The sequence below is a fragment of the Opisthorchis viverrini genome, assembly GCF_000715545.1.
Source record: "Opisthorchis viverrini unplaced genomic scaffold opera_v5_230, whole genome shotgun sequence".
NCBI classification, from domain to species: domain Eukaryota; kingdom Metazoa; phylum Platyhelminthes; class Trematoda; order Opisthorchiida; family Opisthorchiidae; genus Opisthorchis; species Opisthorchis viverrini.
The window spans coordinates 207,935-227,911 of record NW_008751885.1 but is presented as its reverse complement, the minus strand read 5'-3'; the positions used below and the strand labels follow the sequence as shown (position 1 = coordinate 227,911).

General features: G+C 41.5%; 1 protein-coding gene across 1 annotated transcript in view; it reads right to left on the bottom strand.

Annotated features, from left to right (window-relative positions):
• Positions 1-17,840: 17,840 nt before the first annotated feature.
• Positions 17,841-19,977, bottom strand: part of T265_08620 (hypothetical protein) — a gene marked incomplete at both ends in the record, with an annotated part of 45,459 nt that continues 43,322 nt past the window's right edge. Inside the window, one exon of the mRNA XM_009174482.1 lies at positions 17,841-18,477. Coding sequence (XP_009172746.1) covers positions 18,415-18,477 — 63 coding nt within the window. The remainder of the gene's footprint in view (positions 18,478-19,977) is intronic.

Sequence of the window (19,977 nt, the reverse complement as noted above, 5' to 3'; positions counted from 1 at the left end):
AATAAGCCTTGTTATCTGTTCCGGTTCTAAATTGAAAAAGACATTAAGCACAAATTGCTTTAGGCCTAATTGCGGTGATCATCACCTAACGACCATGCAATAGAATCTTTCGGAGTATGTATCCAAAAGAGAAAACAGGAAGGTAGCCTAGGGTAGCTGAGAAAGACCTACCCAGCGCAGAGATTTAGTCCAGCTGGCGACCGAGACTGTTGGTGATTCCCTGAGATAATCCTACGCTAGTTTGGCGTTGTTCTAAAAACAGTTTCTCCAAACATCTAACCATTCAAATCTGGCCGTAATTTAACAAATTCTTGGGAAGTAGGGTGCAAACTGATCACACTAAAATGCGTTAATATTGCGACATCTTAACGTCACATTTATCTCTTGGCTTATGTTTGCATCCGTATTAGTGATATTTTTGTCTACTGTGATACCGCCCCCGCCTGAATCCCAAACATTACTCCATCACTCTCCCACTCTGCTGCAACCCCACTTTGGATGGCCCGGTTATTTTGGAAGCCAAAACGTGTCCTCTGTATTTATTTGGACGGTTTGTTTATTCTAGATTGAGTTGGCGTCAGAAAACGATCCTACTCCTTCGACAAACAGTGAGTAAATCAATAAAGATATGGGTCCAGCATTAATACCGGACTTAACTAGGAGGATTTTCGATCAACTTTGTTCGAATGGAGGGTAGAAAGACAAGTGTGTACCAGAATCGTTCTGCTTCCTGACCAGAGACGCCTGCAAGACCTAACGAAATACTTAATTAACCTCGGAAAATACGCGATGATTTGTTACACATGCGCTGCTTTAACCGTTGAGGGGTGATGTTTTCTTAACCGCCGTAGCTGTGCCATTGTTTTAAACAATATTTCATAACCCTGCCATAGCTCGCATATTGCTTGCACGCGAAATCTAGGCCTATTCTTCCACGTGTTGCTGTCTTGCTTTTTGGAAACACTGTACGACGTCGCCTGCAACGGGAAATAAGTTTTCAATATAACCGCTAGTGAAAAAGTGGCTTAATCAACCGAAAAGGTAGCGAGTAATTACTAAGAGGAACTTGCCTTGTTTATTTCTGTAATCAGTGTAGATATTTTTAAGTTGGAATGCAGTGCGATTTTGAATTAAAAATTTAAGAACGTTTGATCTACTTCGTCACTAACATAAGTAATTATTAATGTAGTACTGAAAGCGAAATAAACCAACATTAATATTTTCAAAATGAAGTTTTTGCCGAATGTCTCAACTTTTAATTATGCTTTTACTAAATGTCCGTATACTTTTTCCTATCTGACTTTATTCCCAATAATTTTTGGAAGTTTTTCCAAAAAGAATACCTTACATAGCAACAAATATATCTAGATATCGATAGATTTAACTCAGATAATGAACCGGAGGTAACCTCATAAACCTTGTTTGCGGTCAAATAAGACACCAAATTCCATAATTGGTTGCACTTGATTAGAGACTTGCGGTTAGCCAGTGGGCTTGTGTGGATGTACTTGTATTTTTTTGAGGTAGTCAGTAATCAACCACAAAGATTTCACTCCCCAGAGACGGTGATGTCGTGACTCTCCTTATGGAGGGTGGCCGTACAATGGTTACTTACAAAAAAGAACAATTTTGTTTGGAATTTTTGGCGATGTGGTCTTTTAAGACAAAAGTCATCACGTCTCCGTAGAACTCATTGAACATCTACCAAAACTAATTTAATCCGAGTCACAGTTGAAATTTTCTCTTACCAGCTTCACATATACCGTTAAATCTTATCGGATATGCTTCCCTGCTGTTTTTTTTTCGCTGAGAACCATAATAAGTTATCAGTGAAATCATTTTGCAGCTTATATACTTTTCGGTCTTTACGGATGGGTCTTACTTGCAAATAAAGACACCTGAAGATCCAAACACAATTTTGATCGCAAATGGTTTGCTCAGTAGGTTTATTCTCCACCTTACATTGTTGAATAGCAACACTACTCATGCCGGATAATACTCTTTAAACGCCGATTTTTCAAAGCAATTACTCAAAAATTTCTGGATTTTTGTGGGTACTTTTATTATCTGTTTAATTTCAGATCTTCGGGGAGCGCGAACCGTCATCAGAGCAGTACGAAACATTGATATGTCAGTAGAAGGTATAATTAAAAATCAACGTATGACACATATAACGAAGAATTCGCTTCCATCGGTCACAAAAATAAGCTTTGGGCAAGTCTTTTACATTGTGTCATCACACGTATATCACAATGGTCAGTTAATGAACATTTTTTTCATATTTAACTTATATACGGATGAACGTGCGTTTTTAATGATGCTATATAGACGCGTTTTTCATTTTGGCGCGTCCAGACTGCGTGAGCACTGACAACTTATCGTAGTGGACAAGTATGGGTGAATAAACAGAATTACGGACAATCAAGTTTTGGCAAACACATTAGTCTCCAAAAAATCTAATTTCTTCAGGATAGGAATTCTTCTTTGCTCCAAGGAGGATTTATCTCCCTAAGTAGTCCATAAAGTCAACGTCAAATGCAATGGATATATTTCAAGTGAAGTCCATATTATTAAAACGTCGTCACATTATTCAGTCCTTGGGACAAGTGCTTCGATCACTTGGCTGAACTGTGAGATTTTTTGTCACCTGCTTCTAAACTTCGCTGTTAGGCGGCGTTATAGCGGTTCTCCACTCACCAAATAACAACGAATAACATTGCGCTTTCTGTTCCATACCGGTGCAACGGTGATACTACTGATGAGGAAGGCATGTGAGTAGCATGTTTTCTCGTAAATTCGCTTTGCATCTCTTGAAAAGTGTGATCTGTTGCGGACTTTGTGGAGTCGCTTTGTAGAATTTGCTTGGATTTGAGCAACAGTCATTGAATGTACAGGAAAGTTCAGGAAGATGCGTTTAGGAGAAGACGCATGTTCAGTTTTTGTAAACAAGATGCATGAGAGTTTTTCTCCCTTGTCCAATATTCTGTAACTGGTCAGCTGGCATTTTATAAAAAATAACTCCGCAGCCAAAGCCTTTTTCCTTCCACCGGTACTAATGGACTAAGCGCACAAAGAGTTTTGCCTCACAACTACCAGCTACTTCACCCCGTTTTGAAAAAAAAACTTGTTCTACTGTCATCAGCGCGCTTTTTTATCTTCTGATGCAAATTGCTTAGCTCGTCAGCCACAGAATCTTTATCTTGGCGATTACGCGGTTACAACAAAAGCATGACGTCGTGATCGGTCTTGACACGTCATTTATTCCGCTGTTCAGCTGCTTGCCTTGCAATAGCCCGAATAAGAAGGTAGAACAATGGAATGATCGGCCGCCACTTCTGCCATAGCAACCGTAACACGATTAGTCTCCTACACACCCCCAGTCTTTCAAGGTGATTGTACAATCTTGATCATCATACGAGATGTTCACCCCGTCCTGGCAGCAATGCCACGGTTTATCAAGGTGACTTCACTTGTCGTACCATGCTGTTCTTACGACACAGATGCAGAGAAGTGGTTTTTAAACATTTAACGGACGCTTAGAAATCTTAGATACGCAGCTGCCAAGATTTTAGTTTGTCTGTGTTGGTAATTTACAACAAATTCCGTGAACTAAACAGTTTCAGTAGGTACCCTCTTGTGCTTTTTTGGGGGTTTGTTTTGACATTTTCCTCTTGGAATGTATCTAACATTTTTCGACGGTAAAGTTCTAGCAAGCTGTAAAACCATTTGCCAGATACACGGATTCTCCATTGAAGTGGTTCAACTATCTGGAGGTATTACTGGATTGTTGTATCAAGTCTTTATTCGAAGTGGTACCGCAGAGCCGAGATATAGGAAATCCGATATGTGAAGGCGTTGCTGACGAGCAGGCTTACTTGAGAGGAGCGATCACTGGTTAAGAATAAGTGCTAGAATACGCAATCTAGAGACCAGCGGAAAGGACTGAAGAAAATGTTTTTGGCCAACGCTCTTTGTGACAGCCGAACTTTCTTTACCTTACCTAAGTGAACCTTTCCACAAATAGCTTGTTTTTTCCATCGTTTTAAACAATCCTTTTTCCAATTTGGTTCCTACCTGCTAGATGCACCCTTGCAAAGAATGTGAATGTACGTCTTCCGAATGGATGGCATCCTTGAGCATTTTAGGTCCATTCAATTGTGCAGTTGATTAAATAAGTATTGGTCAATTCAGCCCTAAAAATCTGCCGACATGAAGACTTCACTCATTTATTGAGCTGCCCTGACTGGTGGCATTCAAAACTTCACAATGGCTTCACTTTTCTCGACTGCGTAAGAAACAAATAACAAATTGAGGACTCTCACTACTTTGCACACCTAACAACAACATATCTACTTGGATGGCCAGTGGTGCCAGAGAATATACCATTTATTTACGGAGCCTAAATAAGTTAGTTACATACAGATTATGGTTGTCAGAAAGCCAGACAAAATTTTCAATTGTCTTATGTTCACTGGTTTAAGCGACATAATTTGCCTTCCTTTCTTCCTCCCCTTTCTTCTTTCGCCTCAACAGATGCAAGTCTGTCATTACACAAAACTCTGTAAAATATGGTAAGAAGATCTCACAAGAGGATACGTTTGTTCTATCGCGCTGAGTCTTGTGCTCAAATTCCCATCCACCTGCGTAACACCTTCAGAAGTCTCCCCTCGTTGGCCACAGTTGCTGTTGCGTAATCCCACTACATCATGTTTCCAATAATGTATTTTGCCTGTATCAAACTGACCGACATTTCGTCAAACAGCGCGCACAATGTCTAATCAGAAATTTTCTGCGTGACCTTAAGGTGTTTTTTAATCTCAGTAGTTGCAGGTAAAAATAAATAGCTTAAAGTTACGACCCATTCCTATGTCAAGGCCATAAATAATAATTAAAAATAGCGATCTTTCAAACAAGAAGAGTGCTGTGTGCTAACAGTATGGTCAGTCGGTTCCTGCCAATTTCGGAGCAAACCACTGTGGTTGAGAATATACGTGACAAAAAGTGCAGCTTTGTGGGACAGTTGATGATTTCGATCATCTGTAAAACATGAGGGTCTTCTGTTTGATAGGTTGACAGAAATGTCAGCCATGGTGGAACAAGCGTTTATGTGTTCTGTCAAATGACAGATGAACACCATTCATTTACATTGTGGTGGCTACTGTGCTGCGCCTGTTACACTGGCCACCCACTGCTCCACATTTTCTTGAGGAAATGGATGAACTGCTGTCAGTCTAGTTAGCTGAAACCCAGTTCCATCACTGGAAGTATCCCAAATGGACAAGAAAGCCTAACTGAGGCATTCGCTTTAGATTTTTGACAAAGGCTATAGTGTCAAACCCAAGGCGACGTCAAAAATTTGTTGAATCTCCATTCCCATTTCCGTGGTTTCTAACGAAAAAATTACGAGTCTTCGATTGCAAGCAACCTCCCAAGCTGCGATGCTGCCAAGAAAACTAAGCGTACAAAAGTATTTAATAATAAATCAACCTATTAATAAGAGATAAGCCGAACCATATAAATATATATATATATATCAGGAGTTTGTGGAGACCTTTGACGATCTGGTGAGTCTGGTGTGCACAATATCTTTCGGAGCTTCCAAAAGTGAACTGAACAGTGGTTCTTACTCAATGCCAAACAGGTTAAGTGGTGCACTTCTTGTTTATAGCCTTATTAGTGGTGCTTCTGGCCAGTGTCTAACCAAGCCAGGTTATATTAAAATAATCTATTACCAAATCAGAGTACGCTTGCTGCGGTCTGCAACACCGTAGCAAAGTATGGACCGATTAGTTTCTGGGATCAGGTGGAATGGGACCCAAGCGTTTGTAACCTGCAACACTTCATGGAGAATAACTTTATCGTTCGTTCACCACATTCAACACAATCTTCTGCTTAGGGGTGCTTAGGAGATGGAAATAATTAGGAATTTAAAGGCCAACATGGTCAGGAAAAGTTTGGGTTGTAAGTAGTTTCCCGATTGAAACAATCAGTTGTAGTACTTCAGAAAGCGGGTTGCCAGTTTGAATCGCCCAGAAAATTTAAAAGATGCGAATCGCCAAAGAGTTCCAACAAGGGGAAAGAGGGTGTACAGTGCTTCACCACCTGTAGGCACAGATTTACGTTGTTTACGGGAAGAAGTATCTGATGAAGTATCTCTTTTCTTCTGACACCATCAAAATAAAGGAATATAGGATTTAATTTGTACTCTAATGGACAAAGTGTATTTACTGGGGGAATACAGTTTCCCGGATATCATCGCAAATATGTATCGTCACAAAATAATAAGCAGATAAAACTACTTCGCAGTCATAGATGATGTCAAGAATGAGTATCCAACGAAACAAATTAATTGGATTTACTGGATGGGATATGGAACCTATTTGATTCTGTAATCAAACATGCACCCCACAGAATACTGATTTGTTTGCCAAACAGTGCTACACTTGGGAATTCGAAAGATTAACCTGCAAACACCATAAGAGGATCTCTGTCATCAAAAATCACAATGACAACTGCCATATGAAGGTACATTGACGTGTATGTGGGAGTCTCAGCACATGGGCTGTTGCTACGCTTACCGGACGAAACTGGCAGTCAACGTCAGATGAGTCACGTGGTTCGCAAGTGTAGAAAAAAGGTGAGTCTCGTGATCTAGTGAGCGACTGTGAGCTGAACAGTCAAGTGGGTGGGTGAAGGGGTAGCCACAGGCTACAGTGGCGTTTATTTCCGACAGCCTGGCGACTGCATTATTTACACGGAGGGCCTGGAATACGACTACATGGAGTTTGTGGTTTGTCCTGATTGATGCTCCGGACAAACTGATCAGTATTAGCTGGAAACTTCTCACATAGGCTCTTAGTTATTCATACGCATGTATCATTAATGCAAAACCCTCCGCAAAAATTCAAATGCAGACCTTAGTCTGGTCAACCAGATTGCTCACACCAGAACTTTTATTACCGAACAAATGTTTACCAAACGGGAAATGTCCCTAACGTTATCGTTTGTGAAAGCCACATCCAAGACACCCGTTACAAATTGCGGAGAGAGGTAGAAAGAGCGCGAATGCGCGAGGAATTCGAAATCGCCCATAGTTGATCCATTCTGTCCCACCATATTTCTTATCCGTCACGTAGGATTAGGACGAGGTTGAATAAATTTTGAGGGAAGCTGTATTTGAAGAGAACTGTCCGTAGAACTACCGATTCGTGATGTCTGCGGGGATAATGTCATTATCGTCATCATAACCGTCAACAATAGCAGCCGTAAAAACTGCAAAATGGTTAAAGCTGACACAGTTTTGTTCACCAATGATTTTGCGAGTTGGGGTAGGTATCCGCGCACTAAAGGTGGTGGCCGATGTAATTGATGCATAACCAATACACCGTCAGTATAATTTTTATTGAGGGGGCTGTGAGGAGACTTATGCACTAAAGGCAACAGTTTAAATGCGCCAGCATCATTGAGGGCGCGACTGGGCCACTTTTGGCAATTTCCTAAACCACTGATTTGTCCCATTTAGGGGTACCCATCCATGGAGAAGGCACCGACCAATCGAGTGTGCTGGTAATGGCTTTCATACTTTGCTACCGTGCTGTTCTTTAAAATCCCTGGCTCCTTTCCGTGGTTCTTCAAAAAGGGTTCTCCGAGGAAGTCACCCGACTGGCATTTGAAGCACGTATCTGAGCCAGCGCACTATGACCAGTTCTTCTATCCAGAAACCATTCGGCGTATTTCAGCAATCCCGATTCGGCTTTCCCACCACCCTCATTTAATGCTTCGAAAACATTGGTGGTTAAACACTGCTAGTGTTTGGCGTCTTCAACACGCCATGACATATCTGTGTGTCATATCTGTATAATAATACAAGGCGCGCCGCAGTATTGTAAACTCAACCCTCGAAAAATAAGCTGTTGTCACGCCTAATCCACAGGTGATGCAGATGCACGGAAGCTGTTCTTACCGTCCAATCCGGTGCCTAGAATATCGGGACTTATAATGCTGCTTTGCCTTAATCGGCTCATCCATAGGCATAAGATTAGAGTTCCAGCCCATTCGGTCTTGTAGTAGTGCTTTACACTTTGAAACGCACCCCAAAGCTAGAATTATTCAACGTTATTCGCATTAAAACAGTGTCAGATCCAAAAATTACTGCGTCGTCTACGTACTGTATATCTGTGGGCGAATGCCATTGCATTTAGCTCCACAAGCGGTAGAAGCTGGGAACGAGTGTCCTATAATCATATCAACGGGGAATTTGGAGAGGAAGGGTGAAGAAACCACTTGATATAGTGAACTTAGGTAAGAGCTTCTGTAGACCCTAACGTTTCGCGGGAGTTGGTGTATAGCTCTTTAAGGAAGGTCAAGAATTTATGGGGAACATCTTTGCCCCCACAGACATTGGAATAGTGCCTAACGGTCATAAGGGTCAAAATGTAGCTTTCAGTTTGACAAAAACCACTAGTATTTGTTATTGGAGGCAGTCCTGCTGCCACACTATCTGTCGAAAGGTGAAAGTGCGATCGCTGAACCCTCTTACACTGTGGAATTCAACTTGTTTGTTTTCAAGAATCTGCCTCTTCCTGTATTCAGTCAACATTCGAAGGATGAGACTACAGAGCTTCTTCGATGCTAGTAGGCTGATGCCTTGTTATTTTTCACATAGTGGCGATGACTGACGATTTATCTCATTCTGAAAACAATTCCACTTCACACCATTTAGCATCGATGAGTATTGTTAGATGAGCGACCAAGGATTCTTCGTCTTTTTTTCAAAGTGCTGCATACAGACCATCTGGTCGTGACCCCTTTCAGACGTTTCTTATTCTAACGACCACGTAAGATTCGTTCACCAGTACGCACTACTTCTCACATGTTTCAGAAAGCCAGCTAAAAAGTTCTTCGAAATGTTCGGTCCAACTGTCCCGACGGTGATTTTTGGTGCAATAATGACCCGTGTTTTTCACTCATTGTGTTTGGCCGGCGTTTTTTCCGTCGTGTCCAAATGGACAATTGTCCGATCTGGATGAAGCGTCCAGCAGCATAATGAAGGGCTTAAAGACTGTCATTGAAGAGCAGATCAATGCTAGTATATCAGCCTGATTTTCGAATTTTCAGAATATTTCTTTTCAGCATCTATACGCTATCTGGTAAAGCTGGTTAGATTTATTTAGAGAGAAGGATGTTAGGCTTCGTCTGGACAAGAAGATGGTCTGCTCCGAAATTGGCCCGTCACATCATTCGTGTGGTACACGCCTCTCAAACTTCTTGCTGGCGAAAAAGAACAAAATCCAGTAGGCGAGAGTGGCCGCCGCGTGGGTGTGTCCATTTAGCGATATGTAGCTGTAAAAGGCACAAGCTTCTGTTGATGATGGCAAGTGGATAGAGCCTGAGATGTCCATCACAGTTGACATTTACACTACCGACACCTTGGCATCCAAGAACACCTGATCGATTTGAAAGATATCAACGGAAATGTGCTTCAAAGTCTCCCAGTAAGAGATTCTTGTCGGTTTTCGGAGCTGATAGAAGAAAAGCATGAACTTCGATACACATCTTGCTTTTGTGTTCTGGTAAACATACTTTTGTAGCATGTGCGTGGATTACAGTCATGGTCATTCGGACTGTCAATCTTGAACACTGTGAAGCAAAACATAGACTGATTCAACGGAGTCCTGAGATAAGCATTTTAGGTATGGCGGGATAGGGAAAAATCGACTTCAAACTCCTGTTTTTCTTCTGTCGTGTGATCGGTTCAGTATATGTGGGACCACTTTTCAAAAACTCCCTTGTTTCGCCGGCTGTTTCTCTAAGGGCTGGGACAACAATATGTCATCTCTGCAATTCGATTATGACCATGGTGCACATTGCTGGACGGTTCATCCGGTTATCAGCTTTTCCAGCAATGTTTTCGCGTTTGACGATTCCGCTGTTGGTGTCTAGCTGTTCCCAATTTTACTTAGAAATAAGAATTGAAATGGGCCTTAGCTGTTTTGTCTGTACGAGAGAGTGTGACCTTCTAAACCCATGTGGTCATGCTTTACGCTTAACACAAGGACTTTGAATTACTTCCTTTTTGAGCGGAAGAACAGTCCGTGTCTAATAATTGGTATATATGACGGCGTTCGATTTTCTCTCATAAACAAAATTAAGGATATAGACACTACCTCAATATTGAAGTCTTAGTCTGCTCGCCGGTTGGACAGGGTCAGTAAAAAGCTCACAGAAGATAGGAACTTTCGACTTATTTACCATTTGTGAGTTCAACGAGATTCGACTTTTACATTCAACATTTGCAACATTCAACAGTTGTGTCGATTACTCCAGAACACTCGAGATCAAAGCGAACGCGGTGATCTATGAAGAAGCACTGTATTCCCAAATGACAGACCGTTTGTAGAGAATGTCTCATGCTTTGCTGGTTTAAGGTCTCGCTGAAAGAGACAAAATTTTCATTGACAAATAGTACAATGTCCAATTTCGGAATAATACACACTGAGTCGATGAGAAAAGGTAAGTTATTTTATGATCATTTGCAAAGAAATACCATCTTGTGTCCATGTTCACGGTTGTGGGTGAAACCCTTGTTACCACTACACTTGAACGACTGCTAACCTGGTCTAACAGAAAAAGAGACTGCAACTTCGCTAGGTAACTCAACCTTATATTTATCCAAATCCTTGTTAAAAGAAATACGCACAGTATTCATTATGGACGTAATTGAAAACTCTGCGCTCTACGTCGTGTGTAATAGTGCACTTTACGGAGTACATTTGTTTATGAAACTTGGCAGTCTTACTGTGAACGCTTCACCACAGTCGAGGTGACAGTACGTGACTGAGTAAGTTAGTCAACATCTGCTTACATGTGTCCATCCTGAGGAGAATTGGGTATCTGTCAGCTGACTTAGTCTACGGTTGTGCATAACACACACTGGCCCGCAACTACATCGTGACACTTCCATCGGTGTATCCATCGGTTGTCCATCGGTTGTTCATCGGTTGTCCATCGGTTGTTCCATCGGTTGTCCTAGACAAAACAAAAACGACCATTATTGGAATGAGGATCACTTCACTTATGTACGGTCTATGGAATATGAGGCTTCCATAGGATTGTCCACACAGTCGAATGAACTTTATCATCGTGAATGAGACCAAGTCAGCCACAATAGTTTAGCTGCATGTCCACCATTCCCATGATATTATAACTCAGTACAATCCAAGTAAAGAAGGTTTTACGTAATTTGTCGTAAAAATATAGGTCCAAGTGAAGCGCATTTACGGTATAAAATTAGAAGAAACTTCTGTGTAAGTCTGAGTGTTTTTATGTGACCCTAAGACCCAACGAGTGTCACTCAACCTTTATGTCGTTAGATGTGGACAACACGTAAGATATCCTAACTTCGTGATAAACACGCTTGAAATTTAATCCTCAAAATTTGAGATTCATCCGACCAATGTAACGCATCACTACAACATCCTTCTTTGTGAGTGAAACAAAACGATTTTTCTTTGACTTGGGGTTCCATTAGAAAGTAAATACAGGATTTACAAGAACGTTTAATATAAAGCATCAAAAACGAGAAATTTGGTATGAATGGAGAGGATTCTAACCAGCAGTACTTTCAATTTGATAAATTTTAATTTCGGACTGGCTTTCTTATCGGTCTTATCTCCTGAGCAAATATCACTTGATTTCATTGGCCAGGAATACAGTTGTGGCAAAACACATAAATGATGTATTTCCTCTCAAACTTTTCCAGACGTTGAAATAAACTGATAAGCTTTCGCTGTTCTTATTTCAAACCTACAAAAATCTGCCAATTTCGAGATGTTTCCAGTTTCGAATAAGACAGCAAAACCTAATTTGTGGTGGGGTTCTGTAACCAAGTTTCGTTCAGGCAGTTAGGAGCTCTCCTAGCTGGCATAGAAACCAGATTGATTAGGTACAACAAATGAACCAGACACTCGTATTTTCCGAGTGCCTGATTCGGAGTCAATAGCGCATTTGGGCAGAGCTTCGCTAATTATAAAATCAACTAATGCAGACCGCAAGTGAATCGGTAATCAGACTGTGCGCAACGGTTTTGGTTTCGCTTGTAGAAATAAACCTAGAAACCAAACGGAAATATATGTTAGAGTTTTTCGTTCAAACTACATTTCAGACTCTACAGAACAACCATTATTGGAATTCGAGAGAGTAGATGACACGAAAAACTAAACAACTTCGCCTGAGGGTTTTTCTCTGGATGCTTTTAGTAATATACCTCATTAAAAGCCAGGTAATTACGTATAATGGATTTCATGCACCCTCACCTGCACAAAACGTAAAGAAGGATATATAATGAGAGGAGATACAGCTCACTCATAGCAATGTTAATGGTAAAAAATTTCTCTGAGGATCCCTATGGCTACATCTGCCGTGGAGGGCAGAAACGACCTACTAACTGCGCTCCGATTAGCTGATAGTTGCCGGTAACCGATGAACACCGTTAGCATTTTAGAGATATAACAGGATGCATAAACTGTTATAACCATGTAAATTTCGGCTTTATCATTAGCGAGCTACACAGAGAAATAACAATTCTTTTCCGCGGAATGCAGTCAGAGAAATAACAGTTTTTCAGCCAAGTTTTAGTCCTGCAAATGAAGTTCATTTAAGTCTAAATGCTTAGAAGTATTGTTCTGCTGTCTCGTCAACAGTGCGCAATTTGTGCTCCTCTAGGGAGTCGAACTAACAACCTCCCAACCAGCAGTCGGACACCACACTCTTAGTTCTTAATCGGCTGGCCTTCATCGTGTTTAACCCACACCTATACAGAATATACCACCGTTGCACCTTTACTCGTGGAGTCCACAGTGACGGGTTCCCGGAGCAAAAACGTCGTAGATCAGATAGCCACCTGACTTGTTTATTAGTCTTCTCCCAGGGGCTTCACAGCCGACTATGACAAACAGTAGCTTATAGAGCTAGGTTTGCGCGCCTACAAAATACGTTCTCATTATGTGCTTTATTGGTTTTATCTGTTTATCTATGGGGCCCCGCTAAATCCCATTGCTGCTCCATCCAGGGCCAAAATATATCACATATGGTTTCAACTCTATGCAATGCTGACTTACTGCCAATAGTTCTGGAACTAGGATGAACAGAGGGGTCAAAAAAGATGTGAAGAACTAGCCCAAAGGAGTAAAGCTGGAAAATTGCTATTACTTCCAAATCCATTAAGGTTCACGGTCCACTGAAAACTTAGAGCGCCATCTGGAAGTTGAGCAACGAGAACACCTAAAAATGCAAGCCAGACTATGCCTCAAAAGACACTAACAGATTAAGATTTAAACTATTCGTGCGACTGTACTGTTACCCTAAGTGGTTGCAGCTTGCACAAACTGAGATGTCCTTCAGATATTGCCTGGAGAGTACAACAGTAAAGATCTGGTCAGAAAGCCGTCTTTCAATCATGGTTGAAAAGTTATCGGCTAGTAAAGTTCCAAGCAGGTTATCCATTATTACCTCATCGACTTATCTATAGACTTGGCCAGAAAATTCAAGGCAAATGCCGTGGTCTTTCTTTTCTAGTAAAACGTCGAAAGGGCCAGGGTGGTCACGCCCTTGATGGAAGAATAGCCTAGCATTTTTGTATTGACAGTCAACGGGTAGTGTGGTAGAGTGGATTTTTAATGGAGCAGGTGTTTTATGGAGGTACTTCTCTACTTACTTAGCTTATACATCATCATCTGGGGACATGTTATGAAAACATGTATTTACGTATTATATGTGGTGATAAGAAATGCTTGACTGAAATGTTAATCATTCCGCAGGGTATTTGTATCACTCAAAATTCCTGCTTCCAATTTAAGGGGGGATTTCAGATCCAGCGAATGCAGGACCGTTGCTATTAACGACAGTCAAAATAGTCACACGGCAAAGCTTTAATTTCTCCCTCTCTGAGTAAAGTTTTGCAAAGTTTGGTTTTTGTGAAACTCGCCAGCCTCTTCTTAACTGTCATATCTGCTAAATTTATTCAGTTTTGTGGTAGTGTGTGAACTAAAGAAGTAAGTATTTGAACAGAACGTGGGTACCAAACTCACTCATATTATGTTCCTCTCAATGACAAAACTAGGAGTTAAGATAACTGACGGCCACCCAAACACCGTTTCCATTCCATCTCAATCTCCACGTGTGTCAAGCATATCGGTTAACGCTCTGTCAGCTCCACAGATAAATGTAAGCTGCTCGATCCCAGAGGACAATGAATGCAAACTTTTGAGGATAATGGAGAAACTTTCAGGCTTTTCCGTACCATTAACAGACCATAACCCAACGGAGAACAATTCTTGCGACTCGTGAGTCTTTCTTCTGATAGCACCTCACTCCAGGAGCTAATCGGCACGTGACCACGTGACTTGAGCGAATGACTTGGTGAGTGAAGGTTGAGCAGCGCTAGATGCTATTTGGATGGCACCTAATTAGACGGCTGACCAACAGCCTCAACCACTATCTGCGGGATCGCGAGTTCCAATCTCACTGGAGGTCTGCTGTCGAGTCTTAACATGAAACAAACAGTTGTAAGGTACTTCTATGTTTTCTGCCTAGACTAACTTCTTTTGCAGAATGTAATATAAATTGGAATGTTAACGGATCTGTTCATACTATCAAAAACAAAATAGAGGCTCGTAAGCGCCTTTCCTCCATCGCCTTTGGGGACGTAAAATAGTTCGTTCTCAGTCTAATTGGATATTTAGAAAGTGGAAGTGCCAGAATAATGTCAGATAGCTACGGTTTTTCTTAAGAGCAGCGTTGGACTTGAATAGCAGTCATCGGGGTACACATAGTCACCGTCACTCCTTTTACACACGGACGTATCATCCTAAGCAGCCTTATCAGAATTCGCAAAAAACATCATAGAGGTCAATTAGGATTTCACCTGGTCTATGAATGCACTGACCATATCCTCAATTAGAGACCATCGCGTGTATAGATATCTCAGTCACCAGTATCAGTAGCTTACTACATTTGTAACTGTAGTTAAGCGAACAAGGGCGGAAAAATCCCTTCTTGGCCATCGGTGAACGGTGGATTTCCCATGCGTCTTCAGTGGAATGATAAAAAATACGAAGAAGCCTGCTTCCTCAAGAGTTACCGTAGGCTCCTATTGAGCCATTCTCAAGTACCGTGACGGAATATTGCGTGTCAAATTTGACTCTTTTCTCCGCTAGAACGAGGGAATAAGGGAATGAGACTGTCTTCTGATTAAAACAGCTGAGTGTGCGCGAATTGTGGAAAATTTATATGTAAATCGCATGACAACGTATCGTTTTTGCTTGTGCTTAAAGTAATTGAATTTTCCACTCAAATTAGGATTTTGCGGCTGCCCGATTAAATATGAATTCAGTTTTGACCAATTAGCTTTAGGATACTGAATAAGAGAATTCATGGCCTATATGTTAGGCAACGAGCGATCGGATAATCTTCGTGTGAAGGAAGTTTGCATGGAGTTAGACATTTACAATTCTGAAGCTACTTTTCTTGGACTTTGTCAAGTACGAAGCTGATACATTCCACCTACGATTCTCTAAGGTCATGGCTGAAGTGCTCTCATTCCTGTCCAACACACCTTTTTATACCGTATCATCCATATAAGTCACACAGTAGATGACCTACCACCTCTTTCAAAATAGTGACACAAGCACATGATGTATGGTGAACTCAACTTCTATCAACCAAACCTGGTTCCACATGCAGGCAATACGCTCTCAGAAGTTACAAAAATAGGCGAAACTGGCGATCGAAACTAAAACATCTATTTGTTGCTTGAAGTGTCAATGTAACGTTGATCGTAGGTTACGTGTGTTCGGATTTGTTCTGTGCTGATAGCTGATAGATTGTTCGCAGTTTTATACCTTCAGCATAGAACTAAGGATACTTCACACGTTTCGCGAACTTCCGGTGTGAGAAGCCGTCGCTTAAGGAGCCAGGTAACATGACTACATGGTGTAACTCTCGTATTTGAAGGATGAGTGCCGCTATATCTCGTCTAAGCGCGAGTTAATTACACAGCTGCTCAGCCGCTCATGGCCGGATGGTATAGTGCTCACGTGCTAGCCAGGAGCTTGAGTCTGAATCCCTATAGAGGCTTGTGAAATTTGCGCAATAAGTATGTAACATTGTACTTGCTTCTCCGTTTTCCGGGATTGACTGACTTCACCTGCAGGACGAAATATCTACAGAAATTTCCCAATCTCCTCACGCCATCAACAAGCATTTGGCCATAGGTCAAAATAGTGCCTTACGACGGGATCGATTCTTTGACTTGCATTTTTCCGATTCTAATGGAGCCTGCTGGAAAGGCGTTCTTACAAAATGTGTAAGTCTCACATTAGACTATGCGACTGTCAGGTCATTACTTATACAGAACCTTCATAGAAATCGCACAGGTCTTCATGATACATGCACCAAAGCTAACGTACAGTAAAGTCTAAAAGGCGGCAAAACTCTTCACAAATTTTAAAAAGGCTATCCCCTTTAATTGGACATGTTACATATGACAAAATTGTGCGACCATCCAAAACCCACCATAACTCCATACCTTGTAGCCGGATCGTAGTGATTTTCCGACAAAAGGTACTTGAAAAATAAGTTCAGAATTCACACGGACATTACTTGAACGAGCTGTACCAAAACATCAAGAGGCGGAAACTGTACGTGGCACAATAATGGGGAACTCTCTGAAACTACTCCACCCAGAGATTTTACGGTGACGCAGATGGATAATTTTACCTCGAAGTCTCCAAAAAACATGTTCTCGGTTTGACATCTGCGTACTGCTGATAATCTGCCATCAACTCTCAAAACAGCCATCAACTTAATTCCATAGTAATGGGCGATTGCGAATCCGAGACTCGTTGCTATGGTATGGCTCACAGACTATCGCCTGGGGTGAAATTGGGACCGTCATATTAGGGAGGCCGAGTCCTGATATGGGGAAGGGTTCGTACTTTGATGTCTTCATAAACTAACGCGTTGCAATTGCCAACTTGTGGTAATAAGAAACAAGAGCTCTAGTGCACGGATATGCTAATGAGTTCTGATTGTTAGTTCTTTTGCACAATGCAATGAGAAGCCACTAAACATTCCTTTGTACAGATATCGTGCTCCAAGCATTCCAAGTATTAGATCCCAGGATATAGCTGATTGCCCCAATGAACCACTTTTCCATATGTGAGAGCCGTTGCCACTCTATATATTTCCTAAGAAAGTGTGGTGGTGATGTTGTAACCAGGTAAGATTCTTATAGGTTTACGGCGCCACTAGATGACTACGGATTTTCTTTGCCACACGAAATAAGCGAGTCTACAGCAGGCGTTGGTAAGCAAGGCAGATACACCCACGAAGATAACGAAACACAATTTTGCCGCATGGAGTAGATTGAAAAACACGACCACACACTCAAAATATATCGCTTAATCAAGGCTTGGCCTCCGGTGGTACGTAGTGCAAATATACTGGAATGGTCGTACGCAATGATCCGTACTTAACTGAGAATCCCTAATGCCAACTTCAATGACCCGACAACGGGGGAAGTGTTTGATCTGAGAGAAGAATGGAGTAACAACATCGTCTGGACACGAACTGAAAACACAGCACAGAGATTTATAGAGCTATCGAAAAGACAATGTAATGAGACTTCCAAGATAGTCTCAAAGTCATGTCCGGCTTGTTTTCTACTTTTTGACTCCGACACCCAGTTTGTTCAAGGGGGTCCTGGTGGACCGAAAATCATGACGCAATATCCGGTGGTTTCGGAGTTATGGTGGAAAACCTGGATGATCTTTCAATTTTGTCACGGGGTTTATTTATTCCATAATTTTCTCACGAAATTACGCGAGGGTTTCACCCACTCACAAACAGTGAATGTGATACGAAGTCTACGCGATAAAGCACGAGCGAGTTCTTCAAAAACAACACGGAAAGTGTTCCGTGTAAAATACCCGATTGAAGATAATACGCTTGTACATAAAAACACAGCCAAAACAGTGGACAACAAAAACTACGGAAGGCGGGTTACAGTACCAACGTAAAAGGTTACATACGAAACCGAATTCACGTGCTGAGAAAAGAAACAACCTAGTCACAGAAAAGCAAGTAGCTAATCAAAGTGTGAAATCTACTGTTCATGGAGCGGGTTGTAGGGTCATGGTGGACTACGCAGGGAAGGAAAATACCCTCAAGAACCCTATCAGAACGTTAGTATTGCTGCTCAGAAACTGAAAGAAATCGTGTATATAAATCAGATGTGTTGAAGCAGATGCAAACGCGGGAACGATAAGTAATTCGAGACCATTTATGACAGAAAGCAGTATCACCGGTCAATTGTAGCAATGCTTTGGAAGTTCGATCACGGTAACCATCAGCAGGTTAGATCTCCTTGAAGGATAGCGACCAGGGTCCACGGCGTTGCAAAACTGAACGGAGAACCTTCTGGTAAAGGTGGAGAAGAAAGAATTTGGAAAGTCAACACAACCGACTCTGTGCAATTTGAAATTGTAAATACATGGCCCTTTGCATTGTGAGTGTCTTCATACCCAGTCAAGAAAATCAGTTTGTGTAATACGACGGTAGTTTTAAAGAGGCTTGGTCTAAATGGAACACAGAAGAGACATGCCGTTATTTTGCAGCTTTGTTTTTCGGAACTCTGCCAGATTAGAAGCTACCTCATTAATCATTCCGTAATCTCGTTACAACCATCTTTCAGAGCCTATCCCACGTATAAGGCCTTCCATATCTCTGCAGGTTGAGAATAAAGGGGCGTGAGAGGGACTATATCGAACAAAGGAACTTCAAACGAGAACAGGTTTGGACTGTTGTTCATGTTCATGAAAGTAATATATGCGGTGTTTCGTTTGCATTCTGCATTCCTAAATTCAAATACTTGTGTCTTTTCTAATGTGAACGAAGTCTCCCAAGAGAGGAATGGTCGCTGGATGGAACAGCTTAAATTACTTTAACCGGATCTCTCGTTTGATTGGCACAGTACGGACCAAACAAAACGGTGTCTCCAGAGATACTCAGCAAAAGTTCTGAGATGAGGCAAAGAATCTCAAAAGTACATCTAGAGCCGGGATGAAATTGTCCCCTGGAACAAAATAGACCGCACAACATTGACCTGACACAGACGATTACCGAACATACGTCATCCAAATTAATTTGCAAATGAGTGTACATTGTCAATTGCGCACAATTTGGCTGATGGAAACTCGGAGACTATGCCTGCTTGATGAAATCTAAGAAGCACGAAATTAGTACCGGGCTGTCAAGTTTCCAGAAATCTTGTGGGTTTTGGGCTGGGCTGCAAATTTGAGCCTACCAGCGGATCTTTTGGTGGGCTTTTGAATTAAGTTTACTCTATCACATCGCGCTACAATCGGAATGTGTGATACGATTCGGAAAGAAAATGCTTTGATGTAAGTGTTACCTTTCCGCTCTTCAAGCGCTAACTTCTTGGCCTTAAGCAGTCCGCTGTTTGGACTGAACAATGGAATATTATCGTAAATGATGGGGTAAACTAGGCTAAAAGAATCAGCGGGTTCAGCGTTGTTCAGAGTAACGAGATCCGATCAGACTACGAACCTTCAGCATCTGTAAAAGGAGTTGAACTTACAATTCATAAGTAACAGTGACGAGTAACAAATAAGAATATTTGGTCGACTACTTGACACCCTCGATTGAATTACACTGTGTTTTCAGAACTGGCAAGCTGCTAGCGCTGAGTAACCTGTGAGTGGCAGTAAATTGGACCAAAATATGGAATTATATAGTCCAACCAGTCTTATGTTAGTTTAGATTTGTCCATTGCCACATTTCACTTGCATAAGCAAGCTATACGGGAAGAAAGCTCATAGGGTACTCAGAACTGGGATAAATATGAAGACTGATAGCAAGTTCTGACCAGACGTTTTGATGAACCGTTTCACAATGGAT